This window comes from Dermacentor silvarum, chromosome 1 (genome assembly GCF_013339745.2).
Source record: "Dermacentor silvarum isolate Dsil-2018 chromosome 1, BIME_Dsil_1.4, whole genome shotgun sequence".
NCBI lineage: Eukaryota > Metazoa > Arthropoda > Arachnida > Ixodida > Ixodidae > Dermacentor > Dermacentor silvarum.
In genome coordinates this window covers 49,761,826-49,786,691 of record NC_051154.1, presented here as the reverse complement: position 1 = coordinate 49,786,691, position 24,866 = coordinate 49,761,826, and the positions used below count along the sequence as shown (strand labels likewise).

The following is a 24,866-nucleotide window of genomic DNA, read 5'->3' as shown; positions in this document are numbered from 1 at the left end:
TGCTCTACATATATGGTGATTGTAAAGGAGGAAAGAGACGCCTACTTCTGCAGCCCTTAAGGGAGCACGGCGCAGAACGCGCGTTTGTTCTCCGCCGTGCGTTCACTCCCCGTGAAAGCGCGCGCCCCTCGCTCCCTTTCACTCGCACATACAGCGTTCGGCGCTCGGCCACGATTTCATCTCCATTGACGTCATACGGAACCTCACGGCGACGGCGACGGCAGAAATCTGCTTTTGAGTGTCCATATAATTGCTATCGCAATAAAACTGCCCTGGTTAGTTTTCCAGTCGCTGGACATGGAGTTAGGAGACAGGCCGAAGTGGTGAAATAGAACGTCGGAGCGGCGATGGGGAGTGGCGTCTCGAGGCACGTGTGTTGTGGGCGGTGTTGGAGAAGTCGACCGGATTATCGGCATAAGGGTGGTAGACTCGAGGAGAGGTGGCTCATCGCGTTCAAAGGCAGCGTAACCACGACGTTTGTCTTGCTGGTGGCGTCAGCAAAACCGAGAAATATGTCCTCGAAAGCCGCAGTATAGCATATAGGCCTCGACGAACGCCAGGCAGAGTAGTAAGGCGGGTTCGGTGCTCGGGCGACTATAGGGGCCAGGTGATCGTGAACAGGCGCAGGCGGTGTGATTGGAGACGGTGCGGCTGGCATTGCAGCAACCTGTGCGTAAGAAGCCGGTTGTGGGCAAGGAGAAGCATTAGCATAATGGGCGCGCTCTGCAGGGAGGCCAATTCCTCTTTAATAATGCCACGCAGGTGAGTATAAGCAGGTTGGACGTGAGCGCTGCTTCAAGGTGGTGAGCCATGCGCTTGCAATTCCTCACGAATTATGGCTCGAATGATGGACCGGAGCTCAATACTTTTTGCCAGGGGGTTGTCGGAAAAGTCCGGTTGCAAGCGACTTGATTGCAGGGCATCGAGGCGCTGACAGACGGACATGACGTCCGACATCGTTGAAGGGTTTTGAGCGGCGAGTGCGTTGAAAGTAGTAGATCCTATACCCTTAAGAAGATGTCGCACGCGGTCAGTTTCTGGCATGGCACTGTCGACACGGCGGCAAAGCGTGAGGATGTCCTCAATGTACGAGGTATACGACTCGCCATAATACTAGATGCGCTCAGACAGCCTCTTTTTCGCAACTTCCGAATGAACCGTGGGTGTGCCAAAAATCCATCCCAGCTGCTCCTTGAAAGAAGACCAATCAGGGAACCATGTCTTGGCTACTTGAGAGACGTAAAATGGTACGTTTGTTAACTTCGATGCCTCGTTCCAGTTATTGTACTCGCTGACACAATCGTAGTTGTCGAGCCAGTCTTTAACGTCCTCACCAGTCCAAGCCAGAGAAGATTTCAGGATCGCGATACCGATTGTTGGCAGGGCTGGGAGTGGGGGCGGCTAGCACTTGAACCGAGCTGGCGGACACTGTAGGCTGGTGTAGCTCCAGGAGAGATCTTGAAGTAGATTGAGGTCGAAGGGATCTTAAAGCACTTCCAGCACTTGAAATACCACGGTCGAGACGACGCTTTTTTCCAAGAAAGAAAGATGGCGCCGACGCAGAAGAACACGAGCTGATGATTGATGATGTTTTTTTTTTATACAGATGAAGATGAAGTCCGCATAAATGCTTACAATATATATATATATATATATATATATATATATATATATATATATATATTTCATTTATTTAACGACTGGAAACTATTACGCAGAAGCGACCTCCTCGATGCGTTCGCTCAGCAACTTTTGGCTCTGTGTAGCAACCTCGGCTCCTCTGCAGCAAAATCATTCGGAAAAATTTCCAATTGCATTGGTCTTTGTTCCTGTATGATGCAGCAACTCTCGTTATTCCTTATAGTATTCGACAGAAACGAATATTCGACAACTTCAAACAGTATACGAATTGAATAGCAAAGTCTATTCGATCCGTATTCGAAATTTCAAATATTTGCACACCCCTACTAATAAGCATTAGGTTAATGACAATTGTAGTGGTTTATCAGTATTAGATTTAACAGGACGGGGATAATAAGGTTAGACTAACAGAACTAGACCACAATATATCCTGTATCAGTCAAGTATAGTCCTAAAATGCCACTCTAGTCGACATACTGGTGCACCGGATAACTAGAGCGTTTTCTCACAGCGTGTCACAGTGGTATGCATGTACAGTGTGTGCAACCTTGTAAAGACTCGCACATATATCATATTAGCCTGATAGGCAGCACACAAAGAAAACTAATACATGTTAGATTAGTGCAAACTCCTGCCAAACAAATACATCACTACGTAATACGACTAATAAATTAAATTCTGGGGTTTTACATGCCAAAACAGCGATTTGATTGAGGCATGTCGTTGTAGGGGACCCCTCGGCTTCTTTGACGTACACCCAATGCACGGTACACGGCCGTTTTTGCATTTCGCCCCCATCGAACGCTAGGGCGTTGCGCTTAGCAGTGCAACGCCCTAGCCACTACGCCACCACGGTGGGTGTATAAGATTAATAGAACAATGAGTAATACTAATGTAAGAATATTTACTAAGGCCGGTTTAATGGTTAGTGTATGCCCATCGGCGACTCCCGAACAATACGATGTTCGACGTTATCAAGTCAGAAATAACGAGATTTTTCAAATGACGCGAAGCTCGTTTGAGCCTAGCGAGGTAGCAGCAGTAGCGAATAATGCGAGCAAAGCCTCGTAGCCTGTAACTGTTAGCTGTCTGCGTCATGAGGCCGAAGGCAATGGATGTATGACGCTTGGCGAGAGAAGATATATTGCCAGAGGAGTACGACGCACATCTAACTACATTTAAGAATTATATATCCCTTGTGTCATAGGTGCCGACTACGGGGGGAAGGGGGGAGTTACTTTTGTGCTTCAGTGCATAAAACAACGTTTCGTTAAGAAAGAAACTGGAACGCCAATGCATTTCTCCGCAAAGTTTGTGAATTAATATCCCGAAACTGGTGCCATCCTGACAATTCGTTCCAAGTGGATGCGCCTTGCGAACTCCACGGCTAGAATTTGTAAATTGCAATATGGGCCATACGGTAATTAGTTAAAAACTTAACTACTGCATTTTTGTTAATGTGTCTATTATGCATTTCAATTTTTGTGCAAGTAATGCCCGCCTCTTCGAGTAGACCAGCTCATGAACTAGAATTACACTATCTGCCACAGGCAACCTTTAAAATTTTGTGAAAGTGTTCGCTGAAACACCCTGTAGATCTGCAGGCCTCATATGGTTGCCAGTCAAGCTGTGGCGCACCATGTTTGAGTCACGATCGCTTTAACTACTTGACTTAGATTTGGTGCGGTTTGAAAACTCACAAAATATACTATTCGGATCACTCATCAGACCTTACTCTATATTGCTATATTAACATCCGTAGGTACAAGGAGCGTACGTAAAATTTCTTTAGTTGTTTACCTGTGTCGCAAGATCCCTTGGCCAAGTCTATGATGGTCGCCACAAGCGAGTTTGTAGTCTTCTGGAGGAAGTGTAGATTGAAGTCATTCAGCGCCGTGACGTCATCACATACTTCGTGATAGCACTCACGCATTGTCCCACGAAACGGTCCTGTGTTAGCAAACAAATAGCAGCAGTTGAAGTTAAGGCGCACAATTTTCAAACATCACTCCCGCACGTTTCCATTGTCGAATTACTCGTGCTTCGCGGAATAACTTTAGCCGTGCTTATAGCATCTCCTGATCAGTGTTGCCAACCACTTCAAAAAATCTGAGGACACCTACGCACTTCTTATGTGTTGTGAATACGAAAGCATTAATGTCCATTTGAACGCCGCTGAAACGGCGGACGATGACATGACAGCGAAGGAATTATCACAATGGCATGAAGGCGATGCCATTTGTAGATTATCCATTTGCCATTTGCAAATTGTAGATTATCCTTTCACAATCACAGCCATACCATTCTTACTGCAAACAGATGTTTAATAAGCGAGAAAATAACGAAAAACTGAAGGATAGGTGCTGACGCTCCTTCGAATTTCCCGCACTACACGTTCGTGACGTCGGAGATTACAAATGCAGGCCGGTCGCGATTGGTCGAGAGCGATTTATCGCTGTTAATAAAACGCAAAATGAAGTACACCGTAAACGTACATAAACAGCATTTGCCAACTTTTTAAACTGTTTCAAGCGAGGAAGTACAAGTTGAGCACAAAATTAAATAAATAAGAAAAAATGGCATGGCGATTCATCCGGTCGTGATAGTTTCGTAGTTTCGTTTTTGGTCAATGCATCGTCGCGCGCGCCTCTTCCGCTCTACGGTGTTTGGTTGCGTGTTGCGTGGCTCGAAAAACGTTGACTTCGCGGGAAACAGCCAGAAAATGCCTCGTGTGTGTAGTGTTGAGGTCTGTATAAATGCCCCAAGGCGCTTGCTCAGGGGCAGCGGCAGTGTTGACTCGATTGTGTCCTTTCATGTGGTGTCGCGCGGAGAGCCCCGGCTCCCCGGCGTTCGCAATGGCTCAGTGCTCTGCCGATGATAAAACGGCAAAAGAGCCAGAGAAACCGATGGTGTGCTCTCTGCATTTCTCGCCCTCCGATTATGTGTATAATCCTGCCCTCGGAAAGTATCTTGGCGTGCCCCAGATGCCATGGTCCTTTCTCGAGCAGCTGTTCCCTCAATGCGGCCTTCATCAAACCCCCTACCGGTGCCCCTGCAGCAGCAAACTGGCGGCTCGGTGAGTGCTGAATGTCATTAAATAAAGCCACGAAATAACCATACCGAGTACGTGCACAACTTTCTACGCTTGTTCTGTCGGGAACATCGTCTCCTGGCGGACCGGACGCTTCGCCTTCCGTCGACGAAAACGAAGCTCTCCTTTCCGCCGGTGCGGCCGGGGGCTTACCGCCATCGCACGCGGAAACACCTACCGCTCGAGCACGGAGGATCATTTCGCGCTCCGTTTCACTGAATATCGCTGAAATGCAGTCCTGCTTCCCTGGCAAGCTCTTCGTTACAAGGTTCAGCGGCAGCAACGGTATCCATCGCGGCGAACGCAAACGCAGCGACCATGCATGCAGCCATGATGCATCCAGTGCCTCGGCCGGTTACGCAAGCGGTGACGTGTCATGGCGCATTCTGATTCGCTGAGAGCAATGAAATCTGTGACGACACTGCTTCAGCGCCAAATCTGGGGTGAGAGAAATTGAGGAAGAGATATTTGGTCTTTGTTTACGAATTTCTCCGCTAATAACTCATATTTTTGCACCCAACAAAAACTGCATGCATTCCTGAAGGTCCCTCTATTATTCTAGCTTAACTTCCTGTTTCTCTTTAGTGTTCCTTCGTTTGTTTACACTGTCTGACAACCTGGCTGTCTTAATTCGCACTATAACCGGTGTTTGCACTACGTCCGGTACCGTGGAACCGCCTTAATTCGCACTATATACTTCGTTTGTTTTACACTATGCCTGGCACCGGCCAAACGGGCTGTCTTAATTAGCACTACATTCGGTTTTTGTTTGCACTATGTCCGGTACCGTGGAGCCGCCTTAATTCGCACTATACAGGATGTCCCGCGTAACTTTAACCAAGTCTTAAAAATATGCAAATTCCACGTAGCTAGACAGAACCAAGGTAATCTTGTTTGCCGTCGCTTGGAGATACTCTGATTAGTTTTTTTTGGCATTCCGCCTAATTACATAGTTAGTCTTAATTAATTAATCAACCTCTCAAATATTAGATGAAAAGTTGTAGAACAACATGAAAAACTCCCGATACAGCTTTCTGTTCAAGACGTGCTTTATAAAAGGGTTTTTCTGTGCGTCAAAGAAGCCCGCGAATACACGCAAAATTGCCGCGCGACTGGCCGCTCGAGGCACTTGTGGCCCAAGAAGGAGAGGCAAGGCATAATGGTATATGCATACAAAATGCTATAGACCGCTAATATAACATTGAAAAAAAAATGGAAGGGGGGGGGGGGGGAGAACACCTTGAGAAAACAACCAAAAATACACAAGACAGCAATTTTACCCAAACTAAATATTGAGAACGTGAGTTTCAAGTACCTAAATGAACTATTGGGAATGGCAGTTTCAAGTGATTCTGCAGAGTTAAGATAATGAAAAAGTGTGGCATTCCATTCTTCTATAGTTGTGGGGAAAAAGGATTACTTAAGGTGGCGGTCCCACTCCGGCGGCACGAGCCCCCCGTTTTCAGTAGTTTTGGAGCAACCGTGGCGGCTCTTCTACTTAGGATATGAAGTTGTCGTATAAACCATAGAAAGCTTAATTCTTGTAGATTCCAACTATATATAATATAAAGAAATTGATTGATGTGATTTAGAAATAAGTGTTCAAGAACAAGCATGAGATACATGGTTTTTGCGAACTGTGTCTTAGTTGTGACCATATTTAGAAGAAACTACCGCACTTACTGCATCGCGGCTTGCTCTGTAGCTTTAGGACATATTTATCTAGTTCCTAAACATAACAAGTTAATTTTGAATTTTTACTTTTTGGATAATTTGCTTTTAAAAATTGCCAAATATTGCAATCTTCTGTTGTAAACAGCCCGGCAACTACATGCTCAAGGAAGCTACATTTTGGATAAAGTAGAGCTCAAAGAATTTACATTTAGGACGCAAAATTTCATTCATGTAACTTTATTAGTTTTGCTAATAATGCGCCGAAATTAAGCAATATTTAGAATTCTGGTTTTATTTTTGCCTATTTTTGCGGGAAGGTAATAAAGCTACGAAGCTGCGCTTTAAAACTAATACAGGTACGTCAGTTAAATTTTGCGTCCTAAATGGAAATTCCTTGAACTCTACTTTATCCAAAATTTAGCTTCCTGGAGCATGTAGTTGCCGGGCTGTTTACAACACAAGATTGCGATATTTGGCAATTTTCAAAAGCAAATTATCCAAAAAGTAAAAATTCAAAATTAATTTCCTACGTCTAGGAACTAGATAAATATGTCCTAAAGCTACAGAGCAAGCCGCAATGCAGTAAGTGCGGTAGTTTCTTCTAAATATGGTCACAACTGAGACACAGTTCGCAAAAACCATGTATCTCATGCTTGTTCTTCAACATTTATTTCTAAATCACATTAATCAATTTCCTTATATTATATATAGTTGGAATCTACAGGAATCAAGCTTTTTATGGTATATACCACAACTTTATATCCTAAGTAAAAGAGCCGCCACGGTTACTCCAAAAGTACTGAAAACGGGGGGCTCGTGGCAAGGTGGGAATGGCGGGTTTTTCTGGATGCAGAAAGAGTGAGGTATGGGCTAGGGTCTAAAGAAAGTTTACGGTTTATTAATGAGTAAAATAATGTCGGTTGTAGCATTTATCGCCTCGTTTGAAGGGTGTGAAATTCATTAGTGCGCAGTAAATCGGTTACAGGCACTTCACGGCCGTATTTGGAAGAAATAAAACGAATGGCTCTTCCCTATATCCTCTCAAGGGCATTAGTGTTAGTTTTAGTGAATTGATCCCAAATAACGCAAGAATATTAGTTTGGATCGAATAAAGGATTAAACTGAGGAAGACATGCACTGCGTTAGTACAGAGTGGTACGTGCGCGCTGCACCAGTCTAATTTCGGCTGTATATCTTAGCAGTGTCTTCAGCCTTTAGGTAGACTTCCGAGTCACGAAATATTTTCCAGCGACAGGTGTAGGGTCTTAGGTGTAGGACTTAGGGTCTAGGACTAGGTGTAGGACTTAGGGTCGCACATGCATACATGGAACAGTTTCTATAGCGAATTTCAGACCAAAATAAACTCGCATATTCAAGTTTTTCAATTCATTTATCCGTAAACTTTCAACCACTTTCATCCTTTCTTTCCTTCTTTGTGCGCTACATGCAGTAATTTTGGCACGGAGCCGACTGCCTGTGACGTCGTCGCTGTTGGCTGGAAAAGTGGCTACTCCGAGAAGGGCGCGCTGGCTATCATTTTGAATGTTCAGCTGTTTTCATGATTTTGAAGACGCGATCGTCACCGCGTGCCACGCACCGCGCTTGTCTGTCTGCTGTGACTAAACATGGCGAGGAGTTCTTAAAACTGTGTGGGAAAGAGTGTGAAAGCATGCATAGGACGACCTCCTCACCGGTGTCCGTGAGCAGGATGGCGCTGAGGCTTTCTCTGTAGACGGGGTGGCTGTGGTACCAGAACATCACGTGGTCGCTCCGCAGGAAGTTGATATGCTTGGCAAGACTGGCTGCCTGCGGCTGTGGCCCCAGCGGGATAGCCAGGCTGTGCAGGCGGAAGTGAGGTTCGCCGTCGCGGCGCCAAGCACGGCCGAACGCCAGTGCCAACCGCTCGTCCATCCGCCACCGGGACATGCTGGCCAGAAAGTTGCCGCGGAAGCCGTCCGCCACGATCGCATTCGCCACCATCGGGCTGGCCTATGCGCACGAACGTCACGATGGTGATGTAACGGCGGTAAATTCTGCCAGCCAAACTGGAGCGCACTGCTTCATTCGAGCGCTCAGACAAGTGTGAATGGGACTGTAATACAACCATAGCCGTCTACTCCCTGCACCCCCCCCCCCGCCCCTGTCCTTGGGCGGGAGGGAGGGGGGGGGGGATGTCCCATGTTACATGTCCCATGTTACATGTCCCATGAGCGCCTTCTTGCTTTTGCCTTTTGTTGAACAGGGCACTGTGCTGTCTACCAGCTATGCTTTTATCACTCAGCATTGATCAAAAGAATGCAGCCTTTTGCTTTAAATAGGTGAGGGGAAGATATGCGTAAGCGCTAGAACCTTTACTCAGATTAACCATGTTTGTTAGCATCATGAGTTGTTAATAATGCCTATGCCTTGAAAAGCACAGTGCAAGATTTTGTGTAGGTTTTTATCCATTTCTAGGAAACTGTAACTGTTTAGGTGTCTTTGCTTGTGCTAAAGGAGAGTTCTGAAAAGAAACCTCATCATTTATGACTGTGTGACAATCAATACCTAGTAGATTTTCTTGTACAAAAGGAGAAAGGCCGTTAATATTGTTTCTTTGCACGCAGATTGCGTCATTCTTCCTGGTGCATGGTTCCTGGTGCATGGTTTCTGGTGCATGGTTGCTGGTCGTTTCAAGTCAGCTTTGGACCAAACAGACATTGCACAAGAGCCTAGCATCATACAGCATGGAAGACAAGTGTCAGAGGTTATTGAATAAATAACTAATACGATATTCCATGGTGGCTTTTCAATTTTTGTTGAATGTGCGCGAAATGCCCCGGGGTGGATAGAACGCGCAAAAGAAAGTGGATGAGAAAAGGGAGGGGGGAGATGCAAGATAGTTTGGCCTAAGTGTCTCAATGCGCTCCCTCTCCCCAGAGGGATCCCCAGAGGGAGAGAAAGCGCTTGGAGACAGCCTGGTTGCCCCCCCCCCCCCCCCTAATGAAAATCCCTGCGAACGCCAATGAATATAGCTGTGATACGACATATAAAAATGACTGAACTTACGTCATGAAAATCAACGGGAATGTCTTGAGAGTACATTGTATCGTTGTAGTGCAGGATGGTGTCCATAATAATGGCACCCTGAAACTTGGATCCATCTCGGAGTAGCTCGTTCGAGATCAAAAAGTCATGCACGAAGTAGTAACTGCCGATGCAGCCCTGCGTGTGAGAAACAAGCAATAACGTAAATCGATGCTATCAAGACACTATAATTACTGTTGCACCGGTTCTCTGCTAGCCGTTGTTTTACCGTTTAGGACTAGGTAAATGCATTTATAACATTATAGTCGTCGTGCTATACTACAGTTGTAAGTCAAGTCCTTTATACTAAGTTAAAGGAACTGACGTCCCTTGTAAACCTGCTCACGCGAACTCAAGCAGACACACTCGCCGTGGTGACTCAGTGGCTGTGGCGTTCCGCTACGGACCACGAGATCTCGCGTATGATTCCTGGCCACAGCATGCGGCGCCGCAACCGATGGAGGAGGAATGTGAAAACACGTGTTAAATCAGTTCAGGAGTCCTTTAATGAATCCATGCTAGTAAAAATAATGTCGCAGTTTCACCCGAAAGGAGAAGCATCAGTTGAGATAGCAACTTAGTAGAGAGCTATACGGAGTAAGGATAGTAGTTTTATCAGCTGTATAAACTTGGACATGCAGCAGCACCAGCAACGCGCAAAACTGTTGTCGACGCCGTCGCCGTTTTGCCCGCGTTCGCACCGAACGCGTGCGGCGTTGGTGACTGTTGCCAGGGCCTCTGGGGGCGGCTCGGAGGTTTTCGACGCGATAAGAACGGGAAACTCGTCGAGCAGCGTCGGAAGTCTTTACCACCTTCTCGCGTAGCAACGTTTTTATATAAATACGCATTTGGGGCCGCAGCTCCCCTCCCTCCCGTCCCCCCACGGCCTTTCGCGCGACGGGAGAAGTCGTGTTTGCTATATATATATATATATATATATATATATATATATATGGTGATTGTAAAAGGAGGAAAGAGACGCTTAATTCTGCAGCCCTTCAGGGAGCACGGCGCAGAACGCGCGTTTGTTAGCTGCCGTGCGTTCGCTCCCCGTGAAAGCGCGCGTCCCTCGCGCCCTTTCAAGCCCGTTTCACATGGTGCGATTTTGCAGTGCGTTTTTCGCAGATGCGAAGTTCGCAATCCCGTTTCACATGGATCCACGGCAGCTGCGTTTTTCACATACTCGTTAAGCATTCAGACTGGCGATAACGTATGAGCGAGCCGCCTCCTATTGGTCGTCTGTTTCCACCGCTACAATGGCTACCAACGCATCTGCGTTTTCCGCAGAGAAGTTCAGCACGCCGAACATCGAAAAAACGCACGCAGGAAGGGTCCGGCGGCCTATTTTCCGCAGCTGCGAATTCGCAGACAAAATCGCACCATGTGAAACGGGCTTTACTCGCACATACAGCGTCCGGCGCGCGGCGACGATTTCATCGCCGTTGACGTCATACGGAACCTCACGGCGACGCCGACGGCAGAAATCCTCTTTGAGTGTCCATATAATTGCTATCGCAATAAAATTAAGACGGAACCATTCGTTACGATGTCTTCTCTAACCAATCGAATTCAGGTACAGGAACTTAGTCTACACGACAAAAATAACGTTAATTTTTTTTTCTTCTCCATGGTAGTCAAGATACGGCGAAAGCAGTCATGCTTGCAATACGTAGGGGCATAATCTCTGAAAAATTGAGACTATGTAATTACTCTTCAGACCAATATGCACGCAACTCGTCTGCAGGTCTCTATGGAGTGCAAATGGAATACTAAACACATACGCAAAGGACTTGAGCTGCCAGCTGAGTGTAGGAATATTTTTTTTAGGCAGGGTACAGATAAATAATGAACATATTACAAGGCGCGTGAATGGCACGTGGACTTACGATTTCTTCCATGTCCAGAGCGACGAAAATGACGGTGTAGTTGAGATCACACTGGTGCATCGTGAGTACCCGCGCCGCCTCAAGCAAGGCGGCGACACCGGAGCCGTTGTCGTTGACACCTGGGACTCGTCAACGTTTTGTTGACATCAGAAACAGTGCGAGTAGAACACACCATTCGTACAGGCTTCAATACTTAAGCAAGCCTTTCATATATCGGGATTGTTATTGTAGTATGCGCATACTTCAGAAAATAGCGCGAATGCTCCTTAACAAAAAGAAACGAAGAAAAAGATGGAAAAAAAAACGCGACATTCGTTTCATTCTCTCAGCCGTTCTCTCTGAGCGGTTGTTTCTGCGCATATTTCAGCTGCATCTGTGCACTGTCCCTCCTGCAGGGCGATCTAGTTTTCGACATAAACGTATCATGCGATAGTTTACATCAAGGAATAAAAAAAATGGGATTAGCAAGACTTGGTTGCGTTATGTTCACTATTTCATGCACACGAGTATCTAATGTTTGGCGGCATACAGCTGCGTTGTTCACACCTTTTGTTTTTTTAAATGTATCGTAATGCGCTCCCAAAACGATGAGCTGATCCTCGGGGGTCCTTCTGCGTTTCCCAGAGAGGACGCCAATAATGTTGACACCCGATGCCGGCTGGCTGTTGTCCATCTGCATTGCAGAGTGTGGGAAAATCGTGTGAGACCTGTCGCCACAGTTATCACTGATATGAAGTTATTGAGTCAGCGAAATGTATGTGATGTAAAGTGACAGCATCTTGGGACCACAAAGGCGTTGAGTGAAGACACTCGTTAAGCGACATGATTTGCTCGCATACATGCTTCTCCTTCTCCACCTGCTTTTTCCCACTCTCCTATAAAATAATTTGATCCCCTATCCCTTTGCAGAGTAGCATGTCAGCGGTCATATGAACGCCGGCAAACGTATCTATTTTATAATACAGAGCCCTTTTTCTCTTTCTCGACATAACTTTGTGCTCTTTATTAATTTCAGCCTATGTTGTGGATCATAAATTGTTTTCGTAATCCATTGTATTTTGAGTTTACCTGTCAGTTATCGTTGGTTTAAACAATGTCGTTTTACCCTGAAGTGGTGAGAATAAATGTGATAAGCGCCCCTCCCAATCTCAATGAGATGGCTCACAGGAGCGCGTGAGACCTAACCCTCCGCGACACCACCTATTCTGGTCGTGACCATCCCCGCGAGAAAAGGGACCCTCCCTCCACATACAACGAGATCACAAAGCGCTTTTATCTAGACCGCAGGATATACAGCACACCTCACAATAAGTTCACCAGGCCTCAAGCCCTCACCTTCAGAATGCTTCAAACCAACACGTACCCCATGCAGAACAGACTACACATCACTACATGCCTGAGCTATACACATCATATTGCGAAAATTGCCTTAGCACACTAGACGTACATCACTTGCTCTGACCGTGTGGTCGGACCCACGCAAACAAGAATCAAGACTCCGCCAGGCTACAAGAAGCACTACGCAGCATGGACCTGGCGCAACAGCTCTGGGCCGTCCAGCGAGCCCACGATGCGACCAGGGAGTTAAAACTCCCGGTCCCAACGTGGGAGTAGCCCGCTCTATGGTGCCTTGCTCCCCGTAGCCCGCAGGACCTTTCAATAAAGTTATTCGATCCATCCATCCATCCATCTGATATATATATATATATATATATATATATATATATTTTGTCGGCCGCAAGCAACATTGCTAGAGCAACAACATTTGGAAGCAGGACTTGCAAGCGTTGCGTTCCAAATATCATCAGTAAACGGCTATACCGCAGCTGGTAATATCGAATGGTGGGAAACTACACTAGGCTTTTCAGTTGGCTGACATAAAAACCCAAATAGCAGAGAGCAGATAGCTAACGTGGTTCAAGGCAAGCCAGCCAATATAATTACCAAATCTTTGTAAAGCTCTCCTGTGAAGTTTTGGTACCGTGTCTCCAGTCCGTATCCGAGAAATTCATTGAATATTCGAACCCTGGCTCTCTCCTTCAAGGGTACGTCGAGGTCGTTTCTCATATCACTGAGAAAGCTTTCTAAATGCTCCCTTAGAACCTCGGCGCTCGATTTCAATGAGTCAGCTGCTGCGTCTTCCTCCCGGTCTGGGGCCATGGGTTCCTCAGGTTCGACTCCCTCGGGCTCTCTCGACCTCCCGTAGGCATATCCATCGAAGAAAGGCTTATGGTCAGCGGTCTCAGGACTGCGCTGGGACTCGGAAGGATGCAGTGAGGCGAAGTACTCCTCGTCGGTGAGGACCACGGTGGTCCTAAACGCTTCCGAAGGCCTGTGTCCAGAGCGGCCTTCTGTTATCCTCCAAGGCCGAGGTCGTGGCCATGCAGGTTCCGGAGAATGCACGATGGGGCTGGCCACCGAGCGCTTCGGCATCTTCAGCAGATGAGTGAGGCCGCTGGGCACAGCGCATGCGTGAACGTTCCCTTCGAAAAACAAGCAAAGTTGGTAAGATGATGTTCCCTCTTCACATTAAAATAGTGAAGCACTAATCAACGCAGGACGAAAATAGGAACAGGCTGGTCCTGCGTATCCTCCCTTAGCCCCGTGCACTTTTGCACTTCACTCAGTAATTAGTCAGCCCAAGAGACTATCTTAGCTGACTTCTTTCATTATGAGGGTAGCCAACAACGTGCTCCTATATACGTCACCCCGAAGCAATGTCACGACGGAATCTATCATGTACAGTGTAGCGCAAACGGAACACTCAAGGTGATCGACGGAAAGACAGGGACACGGCGCTAATAACTGAGGGTTTTATTGCACGTGATCGATACAAATGTCATAGCACAACAAAGGAAAAAAAAGCACAAACAGAACCGTTCTGTTTGTGCTTTTTTCCAAGCAATCCATGCGTCACAGGCCACTAACGGGAAAGAAACAGGATTTCTTTTTCTGACACGGATACAGACGGTCAACTGAAGGAATCTATTTCAGTTATTTTTCTTTTCTTTGACCGAAACGTCTCGAGACGCCATCATTCTCTCTCGCAAATAGACCCGTAAGGCTATGCAAGGTTTGATTTCGCAGTGTCTGGAACGCAATGCAAGACACATTACGCCATGTTCCAGGCGCGTTTACTGAAATCACATAAAATCAGGAGCCACATTGCGCAATTGTGCACTGAATTTAATTGAATTGAATTCTGGGGTTTTACGTGCCATAATCATGATTTGATTATGAGGCACGCCGTAGTGGGGGACTCCGGATTAATTTTGACCACCAGGGGATCTTTAACGTGCCCCAATGCACGGGAGACGGACGTTTAATTGTGCACTGTGCAAGCTTTGGGCGCCAACTTCCCCATCCTCACCTCACAAATGGTTGAAAGGCGTGTTCGCTTGTGAACGGACAAAAACAAAGTTGCGCTAAGACTCGTGCACCATACGACATAGCCTGCAATTAACGATTGTCCCGTAAATTGCCACGGAGTGGAGTAAGAGCCATTGAGACTGAGGAGAACAGCGCTGTCATCACCTGTGTGGTACTTGTGACGGGCGTCCTTCGCCCCGTTCATTCGCAAAGCGGGTGTGCTTTCATACGTGATTTTGTTTTGTGCCCGGCAGCATATACGCATTACGACATATATCGCACGATTCTGCCGCTCCCCTCCCGCGCCTCTGGACGCTGCCGTGTCAACTGCGTCGTTGTTCTTGTGCCGCCTTCAGCCGCAGCTCCGCTGTTGCACGCTTCGTTTGACTCCCCCATCTCGCGACCGCGCTGCATGCAGCAGTGCGGACAGTGAAAAGGGCGCGGCTCTTTAGCGCTGCTATTTTGCGCGTGTACAATTCTATCGGCTTTTGGCCGACTTTGCGTCGCGGTAGCATTTTTTTTTTTTTACTTGACTTGTTTGCTCTAGTCAACAGCGTTACTCCGTACTCAGAACCCCAATAGCGTACAATTAGAAGCACTCTTGCAGTGATTTCACTGAGAATATTGTAGCTTTGGTATAACAAGGTTAAGTTTATCACCGCATCGCGAGACGGCAGATCGCTTTGATGGGGTCACACGTGCATGGGACAAGAATGTAGACAAAGGCACGTTTAGTTAGAGGCGATCCGTTAATATCGTATAGAAAAAGAAAGAAAGAACGAATAAACATTGCAGTAGGTGAACTTCAAATTTTCGACGACAATATCGCACCAGCGGACGTCCTAAATTGTGTGATAATCACTAATTAACCCTAAAATAAATAAATTTTATAATTGTAGTGCTTAATTATTATTTCAGGGTGCAATTTAAACTTTCAGAATCGACGCCTGCCACAGCTGAAGGCATTTCTACTTAACACAAATCCTGAAACTACAATCACTTCCGACATGATTCGTCTCTAAACATGCCACAAAGTGTATTCCACATAGTTTTGTCCAGTAAGCAAAGGCTTTCTGAGAAAATAATTAGTTGTTTGTGGACACGTATCTCGAAATTGGTGTTGTAGACTCAGCTATATACCTTCTACGTTAACATCTCTTCAGCATTTACTGGCTTAAATATCGCATCTGCACTATATTCCATAAATTAATTAATGAGAAAGTTAAACAGTGAGCGTTAGTTAATTAGATAGTTATTCAGTGATGACCGCACACATTCTCATGTCCACCGAAGCAAATTATGTGTCCCCTCCCCCCTGCTCCTTAATTAAAAAATTGAAAACAAAAGAAAGAGAGAGGTAGCTGTTTATATCCCCTTACTATTTTGAAAAATTAATATTTTGACCAAGTACCTGATATAATGAGTGAAAGATATAATCCCGTTTCGAGCCACGGTTATTAAGTTGCTTCAACCGTCACTGCTACCGGTAAATGCGCTGACGCCACTGGAAATACGTGCTCTGCCGAGCGGTTTCCCGCAGGACACAGAGACCGGTTACCCTTAACGACCGACTAGCAGGAAAGGAACTGCGCTTCGATCGTGCACTTGCATACAGTGCATTCCGGCGCCCGTGCTATGTGTACGCCCCATATATGTAGGTCCCCGATACGACGCAACTTCCCAGAAAGGTATACATTGTCAAGGCGCCTCTTGGTACGTGCTAGGTCGTTCGTTCCCCGAGTGACCACGTGCGGAAGAGGAGGGGGTCGCGCTGTGTCCAGCCGTGTCCGGCCGACTGTCCTCGCCCAGGGTGGTGGCTACCTCCGCTGTCACGCTGCAACAGGAGCAGGGGACGCGGAACCGCGAATGATCTCCTCCCTCCTTTATTGTCGCTGCCGGCCTTTCGAGACGGCCGGGGTTGAAAAGGCGCCTCGGCCTAGATTCGAATCTCTTCCATCGCAGCGTGAAGGCGCGCTCGAGGTGGGGAGGGCGCAGACGCAACCTTGGCCACGAACGTTAATTGTAATTCGGCGGCCGTTATCTCGCCCATGGTGCACATCAAAGCCGCTCGTCCGTGCATGCAGCGAGCGCTGGGCGGGGGCCCTGCTCTTCGTTCGTTTCTTTCTTTTTTTTTTTTTTTTTTTTTTTTTTTTTTCCAGCGCTCTTGGCAGCTGCTGTGCCTCCCGCCGCGTGCGCGGGTCAGCTTGGACGCCGAAAAGGGTGCATCTGAAAGCGCCTCTAAGGAGGCGTGCCGCGGCACATGCCACGACATTGAACGCACGTTGTGCGCGCCTCAATGCCAGGTTACATCACGGCGAGACTGCTTATGTAAGCTCACTTGGCAGACGTGAGAAAGAAAGCGGCGGGGTGTGCGGTTACAGTCGCTTGTGCTCTGTCTGGCTCTTTGCTTTTGAAGATTTTTCTTAGTGCTAACCTAGAAGTGCAAAAAAAAAATGCTTTTTTTTTTTTTTTTTTTTGGGGGGGGGGGGGGGGAATAGCGGGGCTGAGTTTGTTTAGCTGCACAGTGTACGGGACGAAGAAACGCGGACAGCGTCAAATTTCATTCGACGGCGCCTCACCACACGCTGCTAGATGGAAATTTACAAATACGGCAAGAAAGAAATAAGGAGGGAAAATCTGTACGATAACACAAAGGGCAGTGCCGTGCGTTTGGAGGCCTGAGCTGGTTGCCTGAGAACAAAAACATACCGTAGCACATCCTCGAAATGCGAATGTATTCACCCAGCGAGACGCGTAGGAAACGTCCACCTTCCAGAAGCTATGGAATTTAAAACGAATGGAAGCATTAACTTGGTCAGTAGTCGTCATACATTAGAGACGTTTAGAGTATTGGTTAAAAAAAGAAAGCAGGGAATACATTGATAGAACCGGAGTCGTTATAGACATAGGTAACTGTACAATATAGGATAAAGAGGTTTTAATGAAGAAAGAAAAGATCAAGCTGAGATAGCCAAAATACTAGACTGCGATTGGTGTAGTAAAACCCGATTAGATCAAGCAGGCTAGGTGACTTGTGATTTGTGATTTGGCTAGGTGACTTGTGATTTGTGATTTGGCTAGGTGACTTGTGAATCACCTAGGTGGCTAGGTGATTTGTCGCCGCCCCGTTCCAAAGGGGATGTCAATAAAGATCATCATCATCATCACAACATCATCAACATCTAGAATCCAGTGACTCTGTACTGTTATGCTCCTCACTCCCTTTGCGCAAGCATACTCGTACACAGCAACTCTGTAACGCTACCAAAACATGTTCCGTTTCGTATTTCCGGCCTCGGTGTACAATGCGTTCAGGAAAGCCGACACAGATAAGGACGTTCAAATGCTCGTGCTGTCTATTAAATATTCTTTAAAATCAAGTGCTTGCGTTTATCAAATTTTCCCCCATGGCACGAGCAATTTATATTCAATGCCGGCCAGTGCGCATGACAGTAAAAAAAAAAAAGTAATTAAATTATGGGGTTTTAGGTGCTAAAACCACGATCTTATTATGAGGCACGCCGTAGTGAGGGACTCCGGAATAATTTTGACTACCTGGGGTTCTTTAACGTGCACTTAATCCACGGGTGCGTTTGCATTTCGCCCCATCGAAATGCGGCTGCCGTGGCCGGGATTTGATCCCGCGATCTCAAGTTTAGCAGCGCAACGCCATTGCCACTAGGCCACCACGCGGCGTGTGCGCTACACGCCGCAAAAACAAGCGCAACACAACAAAACGAAAATTGACACGCAACGCTTTACAAATGCTGTTTTTCCTCTTCGTTTGTTTCACGCTGTTGCTTATTGATGCCTTGTGCTCATGTTTTACGACTGAACGCGGACGTTAATTTAGCTTAGAGAAATAAACCTGTCACAAGGATTATTGGCTCGGGCGTCCTGCTGCGACAGCAAACGCGTTTGTGGCCGAAGTACTTCGAGTCGTGTCGTGCATCACCAAGAAGAGTGTTCTCGTGGCCCTTTGTTACTATGTTATACAGAACTATTCTCACAAATATAATTTTGGTGGCTTGCATCGAAGAACCTGTGCAACATCCGTGAACATCGTGCTGCGAAAACCTCTCTGCATGTCTAAGTATCCTGCCAAGGGCGATTTTGCGACGTAACGTTTTCTAATTTGTGCTCTTCTTGGCCATGACCCTATTTGTGGCCTTCTGGGTTTGGAAGTGTGTTCGAATTGGGACAGTTTGGGACACAGCTGACAGTTCATGCATGCTCTACGTGTTGTCTGTATATAGCTAGGGAGCTTCTTAATCTTCTTCGTTTTCTCTTGGACCACACAGTAAACTGTCTTAAAGTTTTATAGCTTGTATTCAGTCATGCAGGATGATATCGCCATCGGTAAATCTTCCACCTGTATCGTAAGCAGTACTCCACTCGTTGTTATAAGTCATGCAATGTCCTTGCGCCGTGTATGCCTATGCCTTAACGCCGCGTTGAATTTCACGAGTGCTGAAAAGGGCCATGCGGCTCTGTTCTTGCCGAAAGTCTCACTTTTCATGGCCCCGGATATGACTGGGCAATTCTGCGATTTTCTTAGGTCGACGTAATGATGCAGTGCAGTACCCAGTTCATAAATACTTTATTATATATTAGTATTATTATCTATTCAGTTTATATCTGGATACGTGAAGCCGATCAGACCAATTTGAGCAGGCCAGTTGTACTAGGAAACCGTAAGTGAATTGTACATGTTACAAATGTTACGTTCAATCGGGGTCAAACGGTCACGGGGCGCGGTTTATGCAAACCAAAAAGAGAGAGAAAAAGCTTAGTTTCCGGGTAGTTTTGCCGTGCATCCTGTCAAGGAGTGGACGACTCTGCTGACTGCCCATCATATATACCGCAAGCTGCGACTCTAAATTCCAGGATGCGTGCCCTGGCGTTGCAAAAATTTAGCTTTCTCACAGATCCCGCGCTCTGCAAACTTTTAACGCCAAAAATGCACAAATAAAACGCGAATACAAGATTTTTGGTACAAAATGATAGACAAGACCTCAACTGTGCAGCACACAATGTATATTACGAATGCCTGTGAAGAAATAGCTTAAATCAGTGGATACTATGCATGGGAACACTGTTGTCTCGCGACAATTCTACATGTCCGTTTTGACACACGAGTTGCCTTCTTTATTAAAAAAAAAAAAAAAAAAAATCCGGCGTTTTACGTACCAAAACCACGACCTGATTATGAGGCACGCCGTAGAGGGGGACTCCAAATAAATTTTTACCACCTTTACTTCTTCAACGTGCACCTAAATCGAATTGCACGAGCGTTGTTGCATTTCGCCCCCATCGAAATACGGCCGCCGCGCCCGGGATCGAATTCACGACCTCAGCAGCGCAACGCCATGCCACTGGGCTACCGCGCCGCGTTCTTCTTTCTTTTTCTTCTTTCCCAGAGACATAGTTTCCGCGCTGCTACTCTTCATTAAAGGTGGTTGTACGAAAGCAGAAAATCATCGCATATACCCCGAATAGTAACAAACGTGCTGCCTTAATTAGATCTCAGACGGGCTGCGTGGTCAGAAAGTGAAAGCGTAACCGTATAAGTGGACGGTTCACTGAAGCCCGAGAGCTTGGATCTTGTACTTGTATCGTGTACTTGGATCTTAAAACTTGTACTCTAAAGCAACGTTTCAATCATTTACCATAATTAGGCGTTACAGTAAAAATAAATAAATAAAAAAAAGGTCTTGCAAGGACAGGACAAGAACGTAGACGCGTACGTGCGCTTTCTTTCTTTAACTGCGACAGCAGGAAATGAGTTTACGTTGTCCTGTCCGTACGTTCGCACCATGCAGCATTACCTCCTCGCCGAAAAGCCCGTAAAGGCAGAAGTTGGCCCGCTCAGTTGCCTCAATTGAAAATTTGGGTTAAAAGGAATCAGCGGCCTGCGAATTGCTCATCGTTCGGCTCGTGCGATATCTATGTTGTCATAAATTTCGGAGGAACAGATTAACGAAAGACAGACAGAGAGCCCGATCGCGCGAGGAAGTTCTGTGTGCAGACTGCACAGAATTTGCATAAAATTGGGCAAATGGCGAGAAATTAGGAGGTTGAACAATATTTGCATAACATGTTGCATCACTGGGGTACTTAATCTACTCTCTGCGTTACACGAGTCCCATGAATGGAGTGATTCATTGGAGTCTGGGGTGTCCTGTTCTTTAGCTGTGATGTTGTTCCGTTTACTTCAAAATATGGTACCACTCAAGCCAAATAAATAAGCGCATGAAATCTCTGCTTTCCCCGGCTAGGTGCCTAAGTGTGAACAGCTCTATTGAAGTTTGTTATATATACCCGCCGCGATGACTCAGTTGCTATGGCGTCTTGCTGCTGAACACGAGGTCCCGGGTTCGATTCTCAGCCGCGACGGCCGCGTTGCAATCAGGACGGAACGCAAAAGCGCTCGCGTATGCTTGTGACGCATTCGATTGGTCGCTTCAGAGCGCTCTGGAAGTGCTACGAAAGTCGCGTAAGTGACAGCTTTACGAGAATAAGGGGGTCTGTAGTAGTGATCAGACATGGCTGCATTATCGTAAGTGTATTTTTTTTTTACGCCCGCAGTAAAACTTAGTCGCTGTATTACACGACCTTTGTAGCGCTATCGCAACTTTCTGAAACGACCAGTCTAATGTGCCGTTAGATTTAGGTGCACGCTAAAGAACTCCAGGTGCCCAAAGTTGATCAGGAGCATTTCACTGTACGGCGTCCCTCGTAACCCACTGCGCATTTTTGGGACGCAAAACACCATAATTTGATTTTTTTATAGTTTGTTACGATGAATCCTACAGTCTCTTTTCTGGCTTCTGTCGCGCTATATATATTCATATAATGTCGCGCTCAAAGGGACTGTCGCATCGCTTACATTCAGCTTGCGTTTCCACCACGAAAGCGAGATTGTCGGAGTTATTGTGACGCTGGAGTCTACAATAACCTCCAAGCATTCTTGAAACTTGGAGCAGTTGTCATATTTCGAAATACATATTTGTACTAATATATTTTTACCAAATATTACGCACAGTTTACCCTGCCGATCGGCCTTTAGAAGCACACAGAACTAAACAAACAGCACATTTTGGACGGCGTTCCACATGCCAACTTCCACATAAAATTAATTTTATATAATGTCTTAATTCTTCTAATTTGCAAAAAGGTTGAAGCTCACAACATGAGACCACAAGAAAGTCGAACGGACGGGATGGGCGCCCGTGCTGTCCGCATTGTCTTCCTTGTGGCCACATGTTTAGTGCTTCAACCTTTTCCAAATATGTTACCACCAACCTGCCCAAAATTCTTCTAACTTTGAAACAAGGCACAGTATTGGTGCGCCCAAAGAAGCCGTACTCTTTTTTTTTTTTTTTTCGACAGTGAAGTTGGAACTATGCGCAGGCATACGCCAATCGAGGCTAGCGCGCACCCTGAGGGCTTCCAGATGGCTGTACACAAACAAAAGTCGACTCCCATCACCCGTATACAACATGGGACAACGGAGCAGCTTATATAGTTCAAAGCTCCCGCGTGCAGCAGAGCCCTTAGGACGCATAGTACTTGAACACCGCACTTTCTTTCGAGCTCAGACAGCATAGAGATGACAGAGCATTATAATACATAGTATACGCTGCAAGCAAAACGTACATTTCGATGCGCTCCGCTCAATGAACGTATAGGCACTTTGATACCGTGACCAGTAAAATTCAAAGCTTCGCCATCCACCACATCATGTTCAAAACAAACGGTGCAGCAATCCTGAGAATAACACATCCCATCAAGTTTGCTGCACGCACAGACGTACGGCTTCTGCACGCTCGCTCGAGCGGTGCATGCGCGAATTGAAAGTGAGCGCTTTCCACGACCTGAACCAATTACATACTTTTTTTTCCAACACTGCATGCTGCGCGGTATTGTTGTTAACTGCCAGCTAGCCATAACTTTCGCGTGCTGTCTGTCTCATACAGAAAGTCTCAAACGCAAAGCTGCAGTCAGCGATAACTCCTGTAAACGCGCGCGCAGCCAAAGATGGGCGCGGAGGATGCGCCCCGTCTCAACGTTACTACATTCCCCGTCTATAGTCGCCCGCTCGTGTTCAGCGCGCGAAGAGAGGGCAGGAGAACGGGTGCTCTCACCGACGAGGCGCAGGAGCAGGAGCAGGACCCAGCATCCCATCCTGCACGGGGCGGCCTAGTGCCGCGGACGGGGCGGCTGTCGGCGTCTTGCGGCAGGCGCGCGGCGAGGAGGCCTCGCTGGGGACCCTCTCCGCGACCGCCGCCCATTCTTCCACTATGCAACGCCGAACATCAGGGGCGATGGCGCAAACGAGGCTGGTGCTGTGCTGGTCACCGGCGAGTTGCTCCTGCTGCGCAGCTCGAGCTCACGCGAGAGCGGTCGCGCTTCGTCAGCAACTTTGGGAGCAGGAGTCACGGAATGACACCATCCTAGCGCCGGCAGAACGTTCTCGCATTTTATGCTCACTGAAATACCTACGCAAGCACGGTAGACAAGACCTGTCGCCACGTGCTGTTCACATCGGTGAGCGACATTATAGAAAAGAACACAGTGCGGACATATGCTCTTGCGACATGTAGAGATTGAGAGCGGAGTTATAGGACACGTGCGAGGAGGACGAATACGAGCCAGTTCGCTGCATGTAAATGACAAGCATGCTTGAGGTATAAAAACAGCAGTCGTGCGCTCAGCGATAACAAGTGGCGTATCACAGTGTGAAAAATATCGAAAAGTCCTCTGAAGAAAGCGTTACCAAATCGTGCGGGCACGCAAGTATCCCTGTCGTTCCCACATAAAAAAGGCCAAAGTAATGAGTTTATGTAGAACGCACGCATGGCTAGGAAATGCACAAATAGAAATAATAAACCTTTGTCCCTGCAGAAGAGTGCTACATTTGTGTGTAAGGAAGCACGGGTATATATCTCTCTCGCTCCGTGCTTTGAATGCCGCATAAGAACGATGTTTGGGACCGTGCATCTGAAACAAGAAGAGCGGTCATTTACGAGACTTCCTCGTTGCATATAAAGCACAGAATGCACCGGGCTATAGCAATATTGCCACAATAATAGTACTGTGGCAGGACGTTCGATCAAGACCGGCGCACCCGCTGCAATTTCGGTTTCGGAGGTTGGCAATTCAAAGGTATATCGCAGGCGCTGATCGCAGGTTATCAATTGTGGCGCCCTCAAGTGGTGCCCTCAGGAAATTTTGAGTCACTTGCATCGTTGTTTAAGGTTCCGAAACCTCTCTCCACACACACACACACACACACACACACACACACACACACACACACACACACACACACACACACACACACACACACACACACACACACACACACACACACACACACACACACACACACACACACACACACACACACACACACACACACACACACACACACACACACACACACACACACACACACACACACACACACACACACACACACACACACGCACGCACACACACACACACACACACACACACACACACACACACACACACACCACACACGCACGCACGCACACACACACGCACGCACGCAGAGAGACAGAGAAAGAGAGATCGAAACAGGTTTGCTGAGCCGCAGTGGGGCGTCATGCACATCCATTGTTAACACAGAGGGAGCTGAGGCAAGTCATGGACGCGTCACCACGTGATCAAACATGGCAGCGCCCACGGGATCGCCGTGAAATGGGTCGTTCCCATGACGACACAGCGCTCGTTAGAAAACTTCTATAAGCGGTGGTGCCAGATTTCCCTCTATGTGATACAGTGAGAAACTATGGTGGGCGGTACAGACGGCTGGTGACCCAGCGCACAGTGTTTACGTGGTAGGTGCCGCGGTGAAACCACGGTCGGCACAATCCCTTGGATGCGCTTTTTAAAGGTTGGTTTTCTGGCTCTAGAAAAGATGTAGTCTGCAATGCCTGCAAACATACGCTGACCTATGATCGAGGTTAATAGCATTCGAGATCGGCGTGCACGCGCGATGGAGATTTCGGAAGCCACGCGAGGTTGCGCTCAGGGAGTCCGCCAGCCACATGTAGCGCTCGCGACCGACACTATCAAAATCACGCAAATGAAATCAGGAAAAAAAAATTATG

General features: G+C 47.0%; 1 protein-coding gene across 2 annotated transcripts in view; it reads right to left on the bottom strand.

Annotated features, from left to right (window-relative positions):
- The window catches only part of LOC119462539 (uncharacterized), a 31,199-nt gene extending 8,218 nt beyond the window's left edge, over nt 1-22,981 (bottom strand). The window contains exons 1-7 of one of the 2 annotated variants that reach the window (XM_037723884.2): nt 22,872-22,981; nt 13,300-13,838; nt 11,902-12,028; nt 11,356-11,474; nt 9,452-9,607; nt 8,098-8,395; nt 3,442-3,591 (exon numbers count right to left, since the gene is read on the bottom strand). In XM_037723884.2, coding sequence (XP_037579812.1) covers nt 3,442-3,591; nt 8,098-8,395; nt 9,452-9,607; nt 11,356-11,474; nt 11,902-12,028; nt 13,300-13,838; nt 22,872-22,911 — 1,429 coding nt within the window. In that variant the 5' untranslated portion in view covers nt 22,912-22,981. The remainder of the gene's footprint in view (nt 1-3,441; nt 3,592-8,097; nt 8,396-9,451; nt 9,608-11,355; nt 11,475-11,901; nt 12,029-13,299; nt 13,839-22,871) is intronic. The other variant, XM_037723891.2, reaches the window with a different exon arrangement.
- Nucleotides 22,982-24,866: the final 1,885 nt, after the last annotated feature.